This window comes from Malus domestica, chromosome 17 (genome assembly GCF_042453785.1).
Source record: "Malus domestica chromosome 17, GDT2T_hap1".
Classification (NCBI taxonomy): Eukaryota; Viridiplantae; Streptophyta; class Magnoliopsida; order Rosales; family Rosaceae; genus Malus; species Malus domestica.
The window spans coordinates 10414464-10432801 of record NC_091677.1 but is presented as its reverse complement, the minus strand read 5'-3'; the positions used below and the strand labels follow the sequence as shown (position 1 = coordinate 10432801).

The following is an 18338-nucleotide window of genomic DNA, read 5'->3' as shown; positions in this document are numbered from 1 at the left end:
GGGACGGGTTCAAAAATTATAAATACAAAACAGGACGGGGCGGGGCGGGACGGGTACAGGTAAATAACGGGACAGGCCGGTTCTAGAAATTGGAAAAAATGGCCCCCGGCCCGGACCGTTGATTTCCATCTTGATTTCCTTCGTTGATTTCCTACCGTTGATTTCACCCTCTCTCTCTTATTCTTGTTCGGGACTCCCAAGACTCCATTCCATTCTCAGACCCAATTCACTGAATCTCTCCCATCTCCAGATCTCTTTTCCTCTCTCGCCGCCACCATCATTATCAGACCTCTTTCTCTCCTCCTAATTCGCTCTTGTCTTCCTCGCTCCATCCACTACCAACATCATCAGGCCTCGATCTCTGGCGACACTTTGTTTGGCGCTGATCTCTGGCGACGCTTTGTGGTGCGCCGATGACAGGGTCGTCGATGAGTTCGTGATGGAGCAACCAATCCTGTTGTACCTATTCGTGTTTGTCGTTGACAAAGGGTTTGGGTGGTTCTTTCAGTTGTGGCTCTGAGAATGGTGAGGTACACGAGCGCCACATCAAACATCATACACGACTGCGACAAGGTCTTCAACTATTGGGAGCCTCTCCATTTCCTTCTCTACAAATCTGGTTTCCAAACTTGGGAATACAGGTTCCCTTTTCAATTCTCTTTCTTTTTCCTCTCTGAAAAATTGAAACTTTGTTCTGTTTTTTAGGTGTTTTGTTTCTGGGTTTTGATTGTTTGTTATTTTCTGGGTTGTTTTTATTTTGTTTGTTATGAAATTATTTGTCCTTTTGGTTATTTGAAGTTTATTTGATATTAAGATGTTAATATAATGCTATGTTTGGTTATAATTTGTAGAGAACTATTAAGCTCTGGATTTAATTTATTGGGGAAGTTGGTTGTCGTCGAAAAGTTTAGTGCTTGTTAACATACAAGATTTTGTAGAGCATTGCAGCTCATGAACTAATTGCAGCCTTCAAATGAACCTATGTGATTTACTTCGTCACGGTAATTTAAAAAAAAAAACAAAAACATAGAGGACCTGTGTACCTGGCCCGAATCGGCCCGTTTGAAACGGGTCGGGTTAAGTCCGGTTCCAGTGATCAGATTTGCAATACCCGGCCCAGCTTGTCCCGTTTTCTTTTTAAGCAGGTCCGGTCCTGTCCCTCCAAATTTGGGCCCGACCCGTGCCCACCCCTAAGAGAAACTAACAAAAATTAAAACAAATGTATGATATTAAAATAAAATAATAAGTAAATGTATGAGATTAAAATATTTTAAAAATGTATAAAATTGCAGTTGAACACAACAAACCTAAAGAAGGGCAAAATGTAATTAACCTCTTTTTATAGTTTTTTTTTTAATTTTCAAATATTAGGTTTTTATTTAGCTTTTTCACGTGGCATCATATCATTGGCCTTATAAGTCCCCACACACATGCCACGTCAGCATGCAAACATAAAAGTTAACGGAGTTGGAAGGAAGGGATGAATTGATGTGTAGACCAAACCATGGAGGATGACATTGATGAGTTTGAATTATAAAGAACTAAAAGTCTGACTTTTGAATACACAAGGGACCATAAAAAAATGAAGACTGACCACAACGTTTTACCATCGATGTGCATGTAAACCATGCAATCAATGAGTCATTCTAAAGTGGTTCGAATCCACCAACTAGATTCATTAAAATTCTTCAATGTATGTCTAATTGTTAAATTCAGCAATATATGTCGATACATTATTGTATTGCAAAATTTTCACACAATCAATACCATTTGAATTGATGCCCAACTACTAGTGGAGTTTTTATCATTAATATCTCTATAACAAATGAAATTTTTGGTTGATGCTATCATCATTTTTTCTTCAAAAATCCAAACTACTCAATAGTACAAAACATGGAGGGTCAAAATTGAATCAGGGAACTATTATTTTTCTCAACTTGTCAATCTAATTGATAAAAGTCAGACTACCTAATAGTTCGGATTATTGAAGACGAACCCCATAAGGCATTTAGTGCTGAGTCATGTAAAAATGGTACTTACGCAAAAGACATAGGGAATTTGTACATTCTATGTCTTATGCTACATATGCCCTTGTTGGATGCTCAAATGATTCTCTCTTGTTAAAGAGGACCAAAACAAAATGGCAAGGAAAAGGTTAAATTGTAAAAAAATATGCTTTCTTCAGAAAAACCTATGTTATTAGAGATTATCATATAAGTAGATCATACTAATTGATTTTATGTTGTATACATAAGTTCTCAACAAACATCATACCATTCAAATAAATTCACATAAAATGCATTAAAAAAGTTCAAGACGACTCCAAACTCAAATTAGAAAGCACACAAAAACATGTAATTTCTTCTCTTTGATATAACAGCTATTGTCCATGTGACCTGAACTCAGATCTATTAGACGAAACGGCTGCGGTTGAGACATCCAAACGAGGCTTAAAGCTCTAAGCTTTGAGAATGATTTTTTTAGAATATTTCCATTGCAGCTCTCTTCTCTACCACAATTGTTTTGTAATATTTCCATTGCAGCTCTCTACCACAATTGTTTTGTGTCTTTTTCTGTGCAGTTGGAAGGAGTTTATTGAGGTCAAAAACCATTTCTCGTTGCCTTCTTCCCTATCGAGCCCATTAGGATCTAAAGTTGCTACTTGCTAGAGAAGAAGGAGAAAGTGGGCCCCTTTTAGTATTCTTAATTATATTTTCAAATTGATTTTCTTTAACAATGAATGTTCATTTTTTAATAAGAAAACTAATGAAAAATACTTGAAAACTTTTAGTTTTAACGATAAGGACAAAATAAAGAGTAAAGTGAATAGTAACAGGATTGACTTTTTAGTGTAAAAATGTGGTTTTTCGTTAAAGTGAATAGTATTGTGGGCTTTTCGTTAAAACTCCATTTTTTAATTTATTTTTTGGGGCTTTTAGATCCAAGTAAAAATGTCACAACCCGTCCCGGGATTTCTTATATCAGGGACGTGAAATGACGAAATCACCCTTGACGGGTATTAAGGTATGTGTGTGTGTGACATTATTTAGACTCAAATTTCATAAACTTTGGAAATAACTTATGTGGGGTATAATTTTTGTGGTTAAGGAATTAGGAAAAGAAATGGATGGTGAGGATTTGTGATGGAACACACACACACACACTTCCTTCTCTCTCTCCCTCCCCTATGTCTCTCTCTCCTCCCTCACAGCTTTCTCTCTCTCTCCCTCTCGAAGTGTACGAACAAGGGCCAACACCCTCGAATCTTCACGGATCGAAGTCAATAAGGTGAGATTCTTCACCCTTTCGACCCCCTGAATCGTTTAGTAATGGTTTTAAGATGTGAAACCCTCATAATCGTCGTGAAACCCTAACCCCGAAAATGTGCATTGTTCATGCACACGTAAAATCTTGCATTTCAGGGAATTTCAAGCTCACAGTGAGCTTAAGGAGATCCTCACGAGCTTCGGGATACTTCGTTGGTAGAATTTGGACGTCGGAGGACGGAGAACGAAGCCTTTCAAATTTGGCCGGATTATCGAACTTCCTCAGGTAAAATCTAGTGGATTTTAGACCTTGAAACTAGTCTATCGTGATTCTACATGTTGAGGGCTTCAAATTGATATAAAATACGAAGAAAACGGTTGAGAAACGACGGAGAACAAGGGGATTGAAAAATCCTCAGTTTTCCGGCCACCGGAAAAACCAGTCTGGCGAGCCAAGGTAGGAGACGCACGTGGGGGCGCGTGAACCCGTGCCCTTCCCGGCACGTGGGGGCGTGTGCCACGTTAGAAAAAAATTTCTAAAAATTTATCGACGTCCGTGACGTCGAGTAGGTCAATGTGGTATATTCATATACCCAAATTGAGCATCGTATGAGAAGTTATTTCGAATCGTCGGTTATGTGCATTAATTAACGTTTTTATAGTTCTTTCGCATATAGGTGACACCTATCCCGAGGACGAGCGCATCCAAGGACGTCACGGGGGTTACGACCCATCGACTTACCAGTGAGTGGGCAGTTTTGTTTTCGTATTACCTATATACTATTAATTCTCCCAGAAATTTAATTTACATGAAAGTATGTTTCAATTGCCATGCATGCATATTATGAATATTATGGATTGATGTTAATACATATATATGTGTGAATTGGTACTGTGGACGCACAGGTGAGTATCAGGTGAGTTTTATGGAAATCATGTGAATCATCGATAATGTGAATTGTGTTGAGAACTCATAATTTGCACCCTTGATGTTAATGCTCATATTATTCACCGCACCGCACGCTCACCTTGGATGTGCATGTCGTACAGACCATGTGAGGGTTCCGACATGCTAGTCGTACAAACCACTGAGGTGGTTCCGACTAGTAGGTGACTTTCGATTATATGCGCAGATCATTGATGAGAGGAGCACTAGAGCGTATTATTTTACTATCTTAGTCGTACAGACTACTATATGTAGTTCCGACTTATGTGCAGCGTGGTGCCGTACAGGTCACAATTGGTGACTCCGGCAGGGCCGTACAGGTCATAGTTGGTGACTCCGGCTGGATGGGATATTAAGCTATGGTATCAGCCGTACATGACCATTGTAGGGTCTCCGGTTGATTTATTATTTTCACCTGACTTATATTGATGCATTCATATTATATTTTGGCATATGACATGGCATGACATATTCTTTCTGAAAAGCGTTGAAGGATTGTGATTTGAACTTTTGATGATATATATATGTTTATATACTATTTTTCTGGGAAGGTATACAGGTTTTACAGTGAGGGGTTAGAAGTGTTTTAAATAAATGTTTTGGAAAGCTTTGGTTTTACTGACCCACTCAATTTTGTTTTGCGCCCCTCCAGATTCTAGCTAGCAGTTGGCGGCTCACGAGGTTCTTTTCGGCATTCTGATAGACACCCTGCATGTAGGACTCACCTGCAGGTGTTATAATTTAACTATAGTCCTACTTGACTGCACCTAGTACCTTCGCTCTGAATTGTGCGTTTACTTTATAACTCGCTCTAGTATGCTAGTTGAATATTTCTGTTAGTAGTTGGTTTTTATTTCTTTGTATGTCTTAATTCCTTTGCTTCCGTATCGCACTTATGGTTACGTCACGCTCACGTGGCGGCCAGCACGCCCTGATTTCATGATTGGGGTGTGTCAAAAAAAACATAGAGTATTTTAAGAGTGAGTCCAGTTATTTAATTATATGCTTTTATTTCTTTTATACTCATTTTATATCTTCTAAAATATTAAAAATCAATTAAAATCTTCATAAAAAATCTTTTAATATTATGCATTTTCCAACTCCAAAATATCTAATTAATATCTTATAACAAAAAAAAAATTAATATACTAACATAAATCTATTTGCAAAACATTCTACCCTAACTCAAGTAGCAAATATATGAATGTATATTATACCTATAAGTGAGATATGAAACCTAACTAAAAGGTAGAAAAAAACATAATATACTTACAAGCAAGACACATTAATCTGTAACATGTTCACTATGAAAAAGAATATGTCATATAGGTAGATAAATACAATTAACCTGTAATATATGTTGATTATAAAAATTAAAATAAAATCAATAAATGGGTTAAAGCAGGAGGAATAAGAAGAAATAACAAACAAATAAATAAAAAGAAATAATCAAAGAGATAATTAGGAATAAATTTTATTTTTATAATAAATTTTTCATTGAAGTGATAATTATTGATAATAAAATAATTAAATTTAAGGAATTGGACTTATTTTAATAAATTGGACTATTCCTACTATTGGCTCAAAACAATGGACTTATATCAAGTTTCCCCTTGTTTTTTTATATACGTTGCCCAAATTATGAGAGTCCCGTGAAGTGCACATGGTCAAATAACAAATAAACTAACAGAAATTAAAATGGATGCATGATATTAAAATGAAATAATAAGTAAATGTATGAGCTTAAAATATTTTAAAGATGTTGTGTGAAATTGCAGTTGAACACAAACTTGAAAGAAGGGCAAAATATAATTTACCTCTTTTTATAGTTTTTTTTCTTAATTTTCAAATATTAGGTTTTTATTTAGCTTTTTTACGTGGCATCATATCATTGGCTTTATAAGTCCCCACACACATGCCACGTCAGCATGCAAACATAAAAGTTAACGGAGTTGGAAGGAAGGGATGAATTGATGTGTAGACCAAACCATGGAGGATGACATTGATGAGTTTGAATTATAAACAAGTCTAACTTTGGAATACATAAGGGACCATGAAAAATGAAGACTTTGACCATAACATTTTACCATCACTAGGTCTAGCGGACTAAGACCATATAGAGTCATATAGTACTCCTATACTATATCGTCCATACTACAAGGAAAAGAGATAACAGAGAACAACGAGTGTGTGAAAATCGCTAATTTTTTTGTTTATAATAGTTTTTGGTGATACCATTGACGTGCATGTAAACCATGCAATTAACAAGTCATTCTAAGTGGTTCGGATCCACCAACTAGATTCATTAGAATTCTTTAATACATATCTAATCGTTAAATTCAACAATATATGTCATACATTAATGTATTGCAAAATTTTCATGCAATTAATACCATTTGGATTGATGCTCAACTATCGAGGGAGAGTGAAATAATAAGTTGATATATCAAGGTTTGATTATCTCTGTAACAAATGAAATTTCCGGTTGATGCTATCATGCTACAAAAAATCATCTGAAAGGTCACTTATTCTTCAATAGTCCGAACTAATCTATAGTACGAAAAATGTATGATCATAACTGAAATGAGGAACTATTATTTTTCTCAACTTGTCAATCTAATTGATAAAAGTCAGACTACCCAATAGTTCGAACTATTAAAGACGAACGAAGAAGGCATTTAGTGCTCATTCATGTAAAGATGGTACTTATGCAAAAGACACATGGAATTTGTACATTCTACGTCTTATGTTACATATGCCCTTGTTGGATGCTCAAATGATCTCTCTTGTTAGAGAGGACCAAAACAAAATGGCAAGGAAAAGGTTAAATTGTCAAAAATTTGCTTTCTTCAGAAAAATATATGTTATTAGAGATTATCATATAATTAGATCATACTAATTGATTTTATGTTGTACACGTAAGTTCTCAACAAACATCATACAATTCAAATAAATTCACATAAAATGCACTAAAAAGTTTAAGACGACTCCAAACTCAAATTAGAAAACACACGAAAATATGTAATTTCTTCTCTTTGATCTAACAACTATCGTCCATGTGACCTGAACTCAGATCTCTTAGACGAAACGGTAAGCGACACGACTTACAATTAACCTGTTCTATAATTGGTTATACAAAAACAGGAGTATATCATTATGATCAAACTGTCTATGGGGAAAGGGAAGGGTAACATCACTCTTATTTCTTCACACGATCGTTCCCACGAGTTTCTGTGATTGCTGTAAATGACGGTTGCCATGTCACAGCACTTCGTACCCTTCTCTTCCCTTGATGAGATTGAGCGCTCAAGCTTTCACTCGAGCGCTCGGTTTCACCACCGTTGTGCTTGACATCAATGCCACTGAATCTCACATGTTTCTTGCCAACACTTTTCTTTCTTCTGAGAATACCACAAACAGAAGTGTCACGTAGCTCACCAGCCGCGGCACCTTGTTTCCAGCGCGAAATTGTCTCGGCTGCGGTTGAGACATCCATGGAAGATTGAGATACAAAAGGGTTGACGGGAAATTCTTTGTTAGGTTTTCTCATTCTACTCCGGAGCTTCCTCACGGTTCGTTGAGGAATAAGGAGTATTTTCTCACCGGGCGTGAGGATCTCATCAGGCTTAACTACCGAATCCCAGGGCCGCCTAAAAACCTCAGGCCTAGCCAGCAAGAAAGAGGGGTGCTTCTCCAATATCTTGGCGGCCGGAGTAGCCATGTAGTACCTCTCAACACGTCCGCCGACATGGACAATCTTCAAGACAGAAGTACACCCCTCCTCCCCCTCCGGCTCTGCTTCTGGGGCTTGCGGCCGCCGTGAGAACGGTTTGAGTTTATGGACGTTGAGAAACTTATGGAACATGTTGGCTTGGCTATTATTCTACAGAGTCAGACATTGATCCTGCAGTCCAGCACAGAAACACTTGGCTTCCCTTTAAAGCAATTGACATCGATGAATACAAGAACTCAGTTTTGCGCCCCGATTGGGCAGAGTTGAAGTTAACAACGTTAAACAAATAAAAGGTCAATAGGCAGGAAAGCGAAGGATTGTCCGCTGCTGTCGGCAGGCGGCCTGCAGCTGAATTCAAGAGGCAGGCCTGTTTCAAAGAGTCACCACATCAAACTCATCGCACCAAATTGTACTCATCTGCACAGACTATCTGATCAAACCGCATCAAACTTTGGCCATCAAACTTCAGCCACTCCACCATTGAGCGCCGTTCGATCGTACCACCGATCAAGCGTGACACTGTTCAATCATCAAGCTCTTTGATGTGCAGAAACGCATCCAGACAGTCAATTCAGCATGTGAAAAATTACAAAATATGCATACAGCATGTATCAGAAAGTGAATATTCTGCACTAACATTATCTGAATTCAACTACGTATTTTTTTCTGCGAAAATATTCGACTTGCAACCGTGCAAACTATGAGAAGCACCATCAGTACCCGAGCCAGCTAATAATAATGACATGTTTGCTTCTGTTATAACAAATACAACAGTTGAATACAGATGTTTCTTGCTATCAAAATTCACTTTACAGGTAAGACAGCAGAGTGGAATGCTAAAAATTCTTCGGCAGCCTATAATCTTACCTTCCTTAAGCTATAAGACCTCAAATATAAAAGAGTAAAGAATGGAAGAGATTCTCACCACGCAACGGTAAATTCTCAGTTCAAGAACTCCAAAAAAATAAAGTAAAACGAACTGAAGGGAAGAGACCAGATAGGACTCAAAACTATGAAACGGAAAAAATGGTAACACCATAAAGCAGCACAAGAAAAAGACGACCTGCCATGCCTACCTTAACCAACTAAAATGGTCAATCTCAGTTACAGGTGGACCGCACCTTTTATGTCCTCAAAACAATCTGAAGATACTATCAGCGAATTCCTTTTTTTTTGTTTCCAAGCCTCCTTTTACGGATTTGCACTCAATCTAAGCCAACTTCGTATCCTCTTGATGCTTCTCTCCACCCAAACTAGCTGGAGTTGGATAATTTCCAAGATATTCTTCTTTTGAAGTTTACAAAATGTTTCAGTAGTTACTCGGCCAGTTCATTTGTGCATGTTGAGGCTGTTGATAAACATTGCCCCCAGGTCCCACCATGTCAACAGCCCCAGCCATGGTCTGGGGTTGTTGGAGAAGCGGATGAACTGCTGCTGCTGTTACTGCTTGTGCAGGGTGGTAGAGACCAGCAAAGGTTCCATGGCCAGCCTGCGTTGGGGTGAAAGTCATGTGCTGACCCTGAGGGGGAAGGTTGTAAAATGAACTTGTTAAGCTGGATATGTCTCGGCCAGGTGCTGCAACCCACACAGAAGATCCTTCACTCTGTAGAAGAGCAATTTGCAAATATCATGTAATGGTAATTATGGTATGGAGGGGGAAAATGGCAGGACTTGATGAACACAAAAGATGAAAAGCCAACACTCTACAATACCAAAAAAATAGTAGTACCACTTAGCGATGATGAACCTTCACAAATTCACAAGACTGGGTAAAATAAACAAATCAAAGCAAATTTCGTCTACCTATATCAAACTCAAAGAAATCTATTCACCAAAGGGAAAAGCGAGTATTCAATAAATTTGTCAAGTTAAAATAAATGAAAACAAATATATACAAAATTATAGTAAAAAATAAGTATTTTAGAGACGTGCTTTGTAAACACCTTACTGTTCCTTTCCGTCAAAATTAAATTCACTGAGTTAGCAAACGAATAAATGAAGATCAAGCTCTAATCTTTTACTGCTAGAATTTTGACATATCAAACAAGGGAAAAGATAAACACCAACCTGCTGTCCCGTGATGTATGCATTATTTTCCTTGAACTGAGATGAGGCAAGATCCTCATTAGACGTAGAGTTTCCTACCGTTGTGGGAGCACTCGGATTATAACCAGCTGGGGAAGAGCCATATGGCCCATAACCACTTGCCATTCCCATATGGGCAGAGTTCCCTGTATTAGTCCCTGTTTTGTATTGCGGCAGTGAGTATTTGACTCCTGTGGCTGCTGCTGCTGGCGGAGCTGGATACACACCACCAGCTTGAGGTTGCTGAGGAAATGCACCATTGCCCAAAAATTGGTGGATGGCTGGAGGTGGAACATAGATTGGGGAAAAGTAGTGACTGTAGGGAAAATAGTTATGAGGATAATGAGATATGTGCATCCCAGCTGGTGGTCGAAAGACAGGAACTGGCTGCTGAGTTACAGATATCGAGCTCTGAACAATCCCAGGAGCCTGTGTCACCAATGGTGTTGGGCCAGCTGCAGATAGAACCCCGCCCTGAAAATAGGCATTAAATATCATCAGAATACAGGAAGCATCTTAAGAACCAACACATGTCACCTATGTCCATCCACACATCACAGAAAGACAGTACATACATGCATAAATAACCCTACTTCATCCTATCCAAGAAAATTAGCTACTATCAAAAGAGGAAAATTTAGTACTAATCATGAGTGCCCAATGAAGAGCAAACCTCAACATATACACATTTTTGCAATATCGTTCACCAGTATATTTTAAACCCACGGTAGTTTTTCATGAGAAAAAACCAGAGTTGAATGGACTATTAATGTCAACATCAGATATTTTGGTGCTTGAGTATGCAATGCCTTTGTTCCATTCATGCTAGCATCTTTGGTTGATACTTGGTAATATGGAAAAGTTGCTATGCCTAGTAAGCAAGTAGCGGTATCAGAACAACATAATTTTAAAAATTAATAAATTAATAAGGTGTTGTTATCTGTGATTTCCTTTGGAAAGAATTATGATGTTATAAAAATATAATTTAAGGCTCACTTTCAATATGACCATGTATATTAAGATGAAATCTCTTATGCTTGGATAGGCTTCTTTATAATCTTCTCAATAAGAATTACATCTAGCAGTGAACACATATTAATCAATCAAGACAACTTGGTGCTCAAAGTTTGGAAATTGCAACTAAGTCAATTAAGAACTAATCTATAACGACTAAAGCTAGAGAGACATGGCACCGAGGAGACCTCAGATAATGCAATTACGTTACAAACCCAAAACCTCTTAACTTTGAAAAAAATGAAGCTGCTATTTGTGCAAACCTCTTGGGGAGACTGAGAACTTTGAGGCAATACTGCAACGTTCGCATTGTACTTGGTGGAAACCCCAGGAGAAGGAAATGGAGAAAGGCGGCCATCACTATCAGCACCTGAGCGGTAATATTGGGCATAATAACTTGCTGGGTCAAAGGGTGGTTGTACCTATTGACAAACACAATTAGAGCCACTATCAATTGATTGCAAAATCAAAGAAAATTCTATTTGCAAGGAATGTAAAATCATATTTCACACCAGATCAGGCAGAAAACGTTTCACATCAATCAACATGTGAACTTTAAAAGTCACTGGACATTTAATCTCGCACTCCAACTAATTGAGATCAAGGATTAGTTGAATTGAGTTCTAGACATAAGAAATTAAAGCAATGCACAAAACATAAGCAGTTACAATATGGCTATATCCAATAGTATAGGAAGCTTAGGTTTGAGAACTCACTACAAAGCTTGGAAGGCGAGAAACATCACGTGCTTGAGACTCAGAGTTTTCAAATGGTGCAAGCTGACTCCCTAAAATTGGGGGCACAAACCCAAAACTGTAGTTCGGAGAAGTATGAGCCACCGAGAACTGATGGCCCCCAGATGGCAATGCAGTGTCATGCTTAGATTCATTGTGTCCTGGGGATACACTGGATGATACATCACCCTCACCAGATGATATATTTTCGGATACTAGAGGAGGTGATTGCGGATGATCAGGATAATCACCTTCATCAGCAGTTGCCGAAGCATTTTGATTGCTGCATCCAAGAAGAAAGGAAAGCAAACAGTAATGAATTAACATCAGCACACGTTCACTACAAGATAATAATACAAAGAATATACCACACTAAAGATGGAAATGCAGGGATCAGAAACATGTTTGTTTACTGATAGTACACTATTAATGGCTAAATCCAAGCACAGGCTAAAACAAAATGATGGAAACGGGGAAAGGGATTGCTTGCAAATGAACTTTATTGGATGAATTAGGATCTGATGAAGTTTGTTGGTTTACCACTAACCCCAAAAGCTTAAGCCCTTAGAATTTGGAACAACAATTATTTTATATTCTAATATTCCCCCTCTAATATGGGACTCTTTCCCATACTAAAGTCCAACATGTGGAATTGGGATGTCGCAATTGCAGAGATTTGAACTCAAGATTTCCTACCAGGATAAGGTTTGATGCTTTACCATTATCGTGAAAAAGCTTTAGTTGGAATGGAATTGATCAACAATTTATCTCAAGCTAGGTCAAAGTTCAAACACAAGCCAATTAAAAGCGGATTGATAAATGAACATGCTCCAAATATAAAGTTCCTTGCAAATGAAATTGCAGTAAACATAAGAATCATGCCAAAGTAAAATAAATAATGATCACTACAAAGGACAAACCTTGAGGATTGTTCCTCCACAGATTCTTCAACAACCTGAGAAGTCTCGGACCGTGGTGTTGAGCTCTTATCACTCTCAGGAGCACTCACATAGCCAGTACTTATGCCAAACATAGCACCAAAACTTCCAAAACTCAACTTGGTTCTTTCAGATTCTGGAACATGGATGTGATTTGGAAGAATAACTACTTTGCGCTGAGGAAGGTGTAATTCCTCTAGCTTTCTCTGCAGTTTTGAAGTTGCTTCTTCTGAATCAAGGACTCTTGAGACCAGCTGTGACTGGGAAGGGACCTCTATAGAATTGGAAGAAAGCTCAGATGTGGGAGCAGTTCCCAGACCTTGAACAACAGCAGAATTGATTGGTTTTGGTTTCCACTCTTTGTTGGTACCAACTGCTGAAGAGAAACAAAAAATTACAAAAACAGTGCAAGTCAAAAGCTATCATAAATTATTAAGCATAGTAGAACACATCTAGTCATCAAGCGTAATTTTTCTTGAGAAAACTTGTGTACCAAGTTACAACTTAGGAATTATGTCTCCTACGTAGATTCCTGTTATGATTGATTTCACTTTTCTAGTAGTTAGAAATTCACCCTGTATCGTGACACTGATTATCTCCAAATTTACTAAAGACTGAACTGACTCTCATTTCTTTCTTTTCAAAGGAGAAATGAAACATCTAAAAGTGAATTAAGCAGTAGGGACCAAACAGAGAGACAAAACTCTATTTTGTCAAGCAGTAAACCATGGCTATCTTTCAGAAGAATGTCAGTCAACCATTCTGACCACGAATTACCTTAGTTAGGCCGATTCAGCCGTGTCAGAATCAGAAGCCAAATTAACACACACATAAGGACAAATAGTTCGAGGACAATTGTCAATGTTTAAAATGCTTCAAACAGATAAGAACAACTCCAATACTAAGCTCAGTGTATTAGTATAATGCAAAATAACATCAATAAAATAACAAAAGCAAAAGACAGGTCACCATATTTTCTTCTTTTTAGGGAGGAAGTTTGGAGGTGAAGTCTAACTTTTAATAATACCTCTAATGTTTGAAAGAGATTCATATGACCTTTCAACAATTTCAAGGACACAACACATCATTATGGCAAGAAGGATATAGGATTTTAAACTATATACACACTCGCACACAAACAAATGAAACCAATATCATACCTTTTTGAGTGCCAATCAATTGTTGTGACCGGCTACTGTAATTAGATGATGGTCGACTACCTGAACCACCATGAGTTGATGTAGATGAAGAGCGTGAAAGATCAGAAAGCTGACTTTTCCCAACTCCCTGTGTCTTGCTTGCCACTTTACCTTGTGCAGGAGAGCTACCAACCTCTGAAGCTGTTATATTGTCATCCAAAAATGCTAACTCGGTTTATAATCAACAACTCAGTACTAAAGGCACGAGTACAGCAATTTGACTCACCTGGAGGATGATGGCTCCCTACTTCACGTTTAATTGTGCCCACAGAACCTGGGAGCCGTGAATCATTAGATGGCATGAGTACAGGATCTGAAGGTGAGAAACAAGCTGCCAGTGTAGATGCTGGGTTTGCCAACACTGAGCTGCTACTGGAGCTTGGTGCGGGCTGCTCCTGCAAGTCCTCATTGCCAAATTTAATGCTGGGACTTTCTTTTGCATTCACTGGGGGGAACAAACTTCCCAAATTATCCCCAACCCGTGACAAACTTATTTCAGGACCACTTCCAGCAGATAAATGGGGGGGATGCACCACACTAGGACCTCCAGAAGCCACATTGGTGGGCCCATCCACACTTCTCTCTTTATTTTTTGTCTCACGAGAGGGTGGGAAAGAGGGAGAACCACCTTTCTCGGCACCCTGACTGGGTCCATTCTCAGTTGCAGGACCAGCATTTCTGCCACCACCAGCATCTGACAAGAATTATGCAGAAGACAGTTAGCTTGGACATTGGTGGCACAATAAAAGTCTAACTCTTAGACCAGTCAAGGAGCATGTAAGTAAAAATTTTGAAATCTATTAAGTGCACTTATATAATTATATTGGAGAAGAGGAAGAGATAACTTTCCCTCAATTTTCACACAACGCAAGGCTAGAGACACCAAGAAAATAAAAAGGTGTTGTTCACACAACTAGGCAACTTTCTATTGGAAGTGTTAGATTAACACAAAGCCAATAGCAGTTGGAGGAAAAGGTATCTACAGTTGTAGTCAGAAGAAAAAAACATAACATTTTATCTTAATCAACAAACACACAGAAATTTCATATAATTGAACCGAGATGCTTTGCAAGGGATATGATCCTGACACAGGATCTAACTTAAGCATCACTTACCACGTGGCATATGACGAGGTGCAAAATTCGCCCGGCCACCCCTACCCCCCCGTCCCTGCCCTCCAGGTCTCCACCGGGATTCTGCAGACTCTTTGTTGTTCAGATTCTGAATGATAGAAGACAACTAATTATTATTCAAAATAAAAAGTACCAAAAACTAACTCAGCATACTCGTATTGAAACAACATAATAAATTTTGTTAAAAAAAGGCTTGATAATAGAACATGTTAAAAATTCACGACCTTAACTACCACTTTCCCAAATTAACTGATTTGGCTGATGAAAAAACTCAAATTGTGATTATAACTTGTTACCTCTTTTCTCTTGTCGCGTTTCCTTTTAACCTCATGGAATGGATCTGCATACCAATACATAAAATTTAATTTCAGTTAAGAAAAAATAAACAGAAGGAGCAAGAACAACAAAAACGTCAAAACACAATAGCCCTTCACATAGAAGAGATAGACACAGATACCATTACACATAGTGTCACCTTCGTTTCTTAGAAGCTACTACGTAGAAAGTGCACAACAACATGCAACCATGAATACCAGAACCTAAGAGAATAATATTTGCAATAGTATGCAAAGATGACAAGTGGAACCTTCGCTTAATGTGTGTTTGAGTGTCTTTACACACACAAAAGAAATATATGAGAGAAAGGAAAATATGGGAATCCATATAGATAGAAAGACATTGCAGGTCAACAAAAACCAGAAGACAGCAAACCCAACAATCCAACAACACATATTATCGATATCAATTCCATCCATCATCATAACAAAGTCAAGCTATTTCTTGCTACATGGATCTATAACTTTGTTATTAGTTCCCCCCCGTCTGCTAAAGAAAATACTATTGAGAATCTTTTTTGGATAATTTTTGTGAAATATAATTAATACAAAAGTGCCTTCGCCCATGAGCGGTAGGTCTCGGGTTCGAGACTTGGGAGCAGCCTCCTCATAAATGGGGGTAAGGCTAGCCGACATTCACCTCTCCAAGACCCTGCGTAAAGCGGGAGCCTTGTGCACTGGGTACGACCTTTTTATAATTAATACAAAAGTGTGAGCAATAAGTTCACCCCACACATTCATCATAAACCTACATTACCTCATAGACTAGACTAGAAACCAGCTAGTCTACAATGGCCTTCCAATCTAGTCTAGTAGTAGATAACAGAGAAAGAGAAAGCCCTAAACTCTACGGATACAAATGACCCCAGTGAAGCCAAATCCAACTCTGTTCTAGGGATCCTTCGTCCAAACCCCTGAGTAGTCTTAAAAAATCCTCCAATTTCTCTTCATCCAAAGGGAGAGTAAATTTAGGAAATGACAAAGCAGATGACTTCACTGGCCGCAATGCAACTAATTTCAACATGAATGTAGCTTGCAAAAAGTTTGAACCAAAACGACAATGAATCCTAAACTTACTTTTCTTTTCACCTAAACGGAGAACATCTGTTCAGCTTCAATAAAAGTAAAAATCAAAGCTGTAGGCTTGTAGTTTACTTCTGGTCACCAAATATAAACAAAGTTTAACGTAAAATAAAGTCCCTAATTTTACCCAAATGCATCTCACTGTTGCCGTAATCACTCTGAACTGCCTGACCATGATTGCAAAGAACCAACGTAGAACCAGCTCAATCCCTTATGATTTCAGAATCCAACCAAGCCCTTATAAAAGCAGAACACAAACAGTGAAAACCCATTACAGCAAATAAAAAACACAACTGGTTTCCCACTTCCCACACAACCAAAACACAAAAATCAAATCAACCAAACAAAAAATCAAATCACCAAACCAACACGACCCAGAAGAAAAAATCAAAACTTTAACACACGGATCACAATAAATCACCAAAAGCAAAAACAAGACAATCCAAAATTAGAAAAACGAGCAAAGGAGAAGCAAAAGCAGGAAAAAAGCAATTATGGGTTACCCTGAAGGAGAAGCTTCTGGGCGGTCTCGTTAGGATCCATGTTGCATTCTTTGAGCATTGCGTGGATTTCCTCCTCACTGTGATTGCCGGTGATCTCCTTGATGTCCTGGATCGTCTTCCTCACACCGTTGGGGATTGAAACCCTAAGCCCGCCGCCACTCATGGTTGCAAACCCACAAAGCGTAAGGACCCAGAAGACTTGGGAGTGTATGTGAGAATGTGAGAACAGAGACTTCAGATGGAGGAAAAGGAATTGCTGGGTTGGGAAGATTGGGGCTTTTAGATGGCCGCTATACGAACATGGACTAAAATAAACAAAAAATTCTCGAAGGGTGAAAAATATAACCTTTTGGGGCTCTTCGAATTGATCTGCCACAAATAAGAGAAGAAGAAGAAAGAAAGGGGGGAAGAGTTGAGAGAGGGGGTGCGGAGGGAGGAGGGAGCTAAGTGCAAGTCCTTTTGGAGTGTAGGGCTTTTTGGTTTACCTGCCTTTTCCTGAATTTTAATTATTTCATTACGAAATTAAAAAATATATACACACTATATATTTACACCAAAAGCAAGTGGAATGTTATTTACTGGTATGATTTCGTGGTATTTTTTTTTTAACAAACGATATTATTTATATTAAAGAGAATGGATGAACTTGACTTCACGATGAGCTTGCAATAGTGTGATTTAAATTTGCTTTTAATGAGAATCGAACCAATTTATTTTTCTATCATTTAGTGTAAATATATAGTAGTATAAAAAAGAACTAGAGAATAAATTGGTTTCGAATCGTCATTACGAGATTTGAGTCTAAAACTTTTCACTCACCTATAAAAATACCATTGGATCGTGTATTATGTACCAATTTTATTATTATTATTATGTGTTTTAGTCCATTTCCCAAATGGGGGAAATTTTTTTGTTCATCATTGTTAAGTGATAGTGATATTCACCACTTTATTTATCACCATTAGATGAGTTTAAATTTCGAGATTTGATTAAATCTAAATTCATCTAACGGTAATAAACAAGATAGTGAACAGTTACTTGAGCGTGGTGAACAAAAATGCACCCTAAATGGGGTGTGTTGTTTTTGCTTAGGGTTCATTTTATGGACCAAATGCAATCCTTTCTATGAATGCAGTGTGCACTTTTCAATGTGTGTGATCCCTAGCTCAACCATATATCATCCACTACCTTGACAATCAACTCTAATACATATCACCGTATAAATTTTTTCTTAACAAAGTGATATTTTAAATTACGTTGAAATAATTTCTTTTTTTAATCACAATAACTATACATTGAAAAAATTCAAATAGTACAACTCAAACACTAACAAGCCCAAACATGCAAAAATGAAAGGGGATAAAAGCCG

General features: G+C 37.9%; 1 protein-coding gene and 1 long non-coding RNA gene across 3 annotated transcripts; one reads left to right on the top strand and one right to left on the bottom strand.

Annotated features, from left to right (window-relative positions):
• Positions 1-3420: 3420 nt before the first annotated feature.
• LOC103405058 (uncharacterized) lies at positions 3421-5075 on the top strand. Its single transcript, XR_524373.4, has 3 exons — positions 3421-3552; positions 3944-4010; positions 4865-5075. It is a non-coding gene; the product is annotated as an uncharacterized lncRNA (long non-coding RNA).
• A 3600-nt stretch (positions 5076-8675) lies between these two features.
• On the bottom strand, positions 8676-17434 carry LOC103405059 (GBF-interacting protein 1-like). 2 transcript variants are annotated; one of them, XM_070816778.1, is made up of 10 exons: positions 16970-17434; positions 15345-15388; positions 15031-15136; positions 14142-14609; positions 13877-14056; positions 12699-13089; positions 11761-12061; positions 11308-11466; positions 10013-10504; positions 8676-9548 (listed from the first exon to the last, which is right to left on the bottom strand). In XM_070816778.1, exons 1-10 carry the CDS (start codon positions 17130-17132, stop codon positions 9255-9257), a joined length of 2598 nt encoding a protein of 865 aa, XP_070672879.1. In that variant the 5' UTR covers positions 17133-17434; the 3' UTR covers positions 8676-9254. The 2 variants fall into 2 exon arrangements, with proteins under 2 accessions (XP_070672879.1, XP_070672880.1); XM_070816779.1 differs by having other exon boundaries at positions 12699-13092; positions 16970-17430.
• Positions 17435-18338: the final 904 nt, after the last annotated feature.

Excerpts from the sequence above, each read along its gene's own strand:
- LOC103405059 (XM_070816779.1), bottom strand. The coding sequence starts at position 17,132 with ATGAGTGGCGGCGGGCTTAGGGTTTCAATCCCCAACGGTGTGAGGAAG. Across the intron at positions 15,137-15,344 it reads AACGCGACAAGAGAAAAGAG|AATCTGAACAACAAAGAGTC; the intron begins GTAACAAGTTAT and ends TCTATCATTCAG. Across the intron at positions 14,610-15,030 it reads ACCTCGTCATATGCCACGTG|ATGCTGGTGGTGGCAGAAAT; the intron begins GTAAGTGATGCT and ends AATTCTTGTCAG.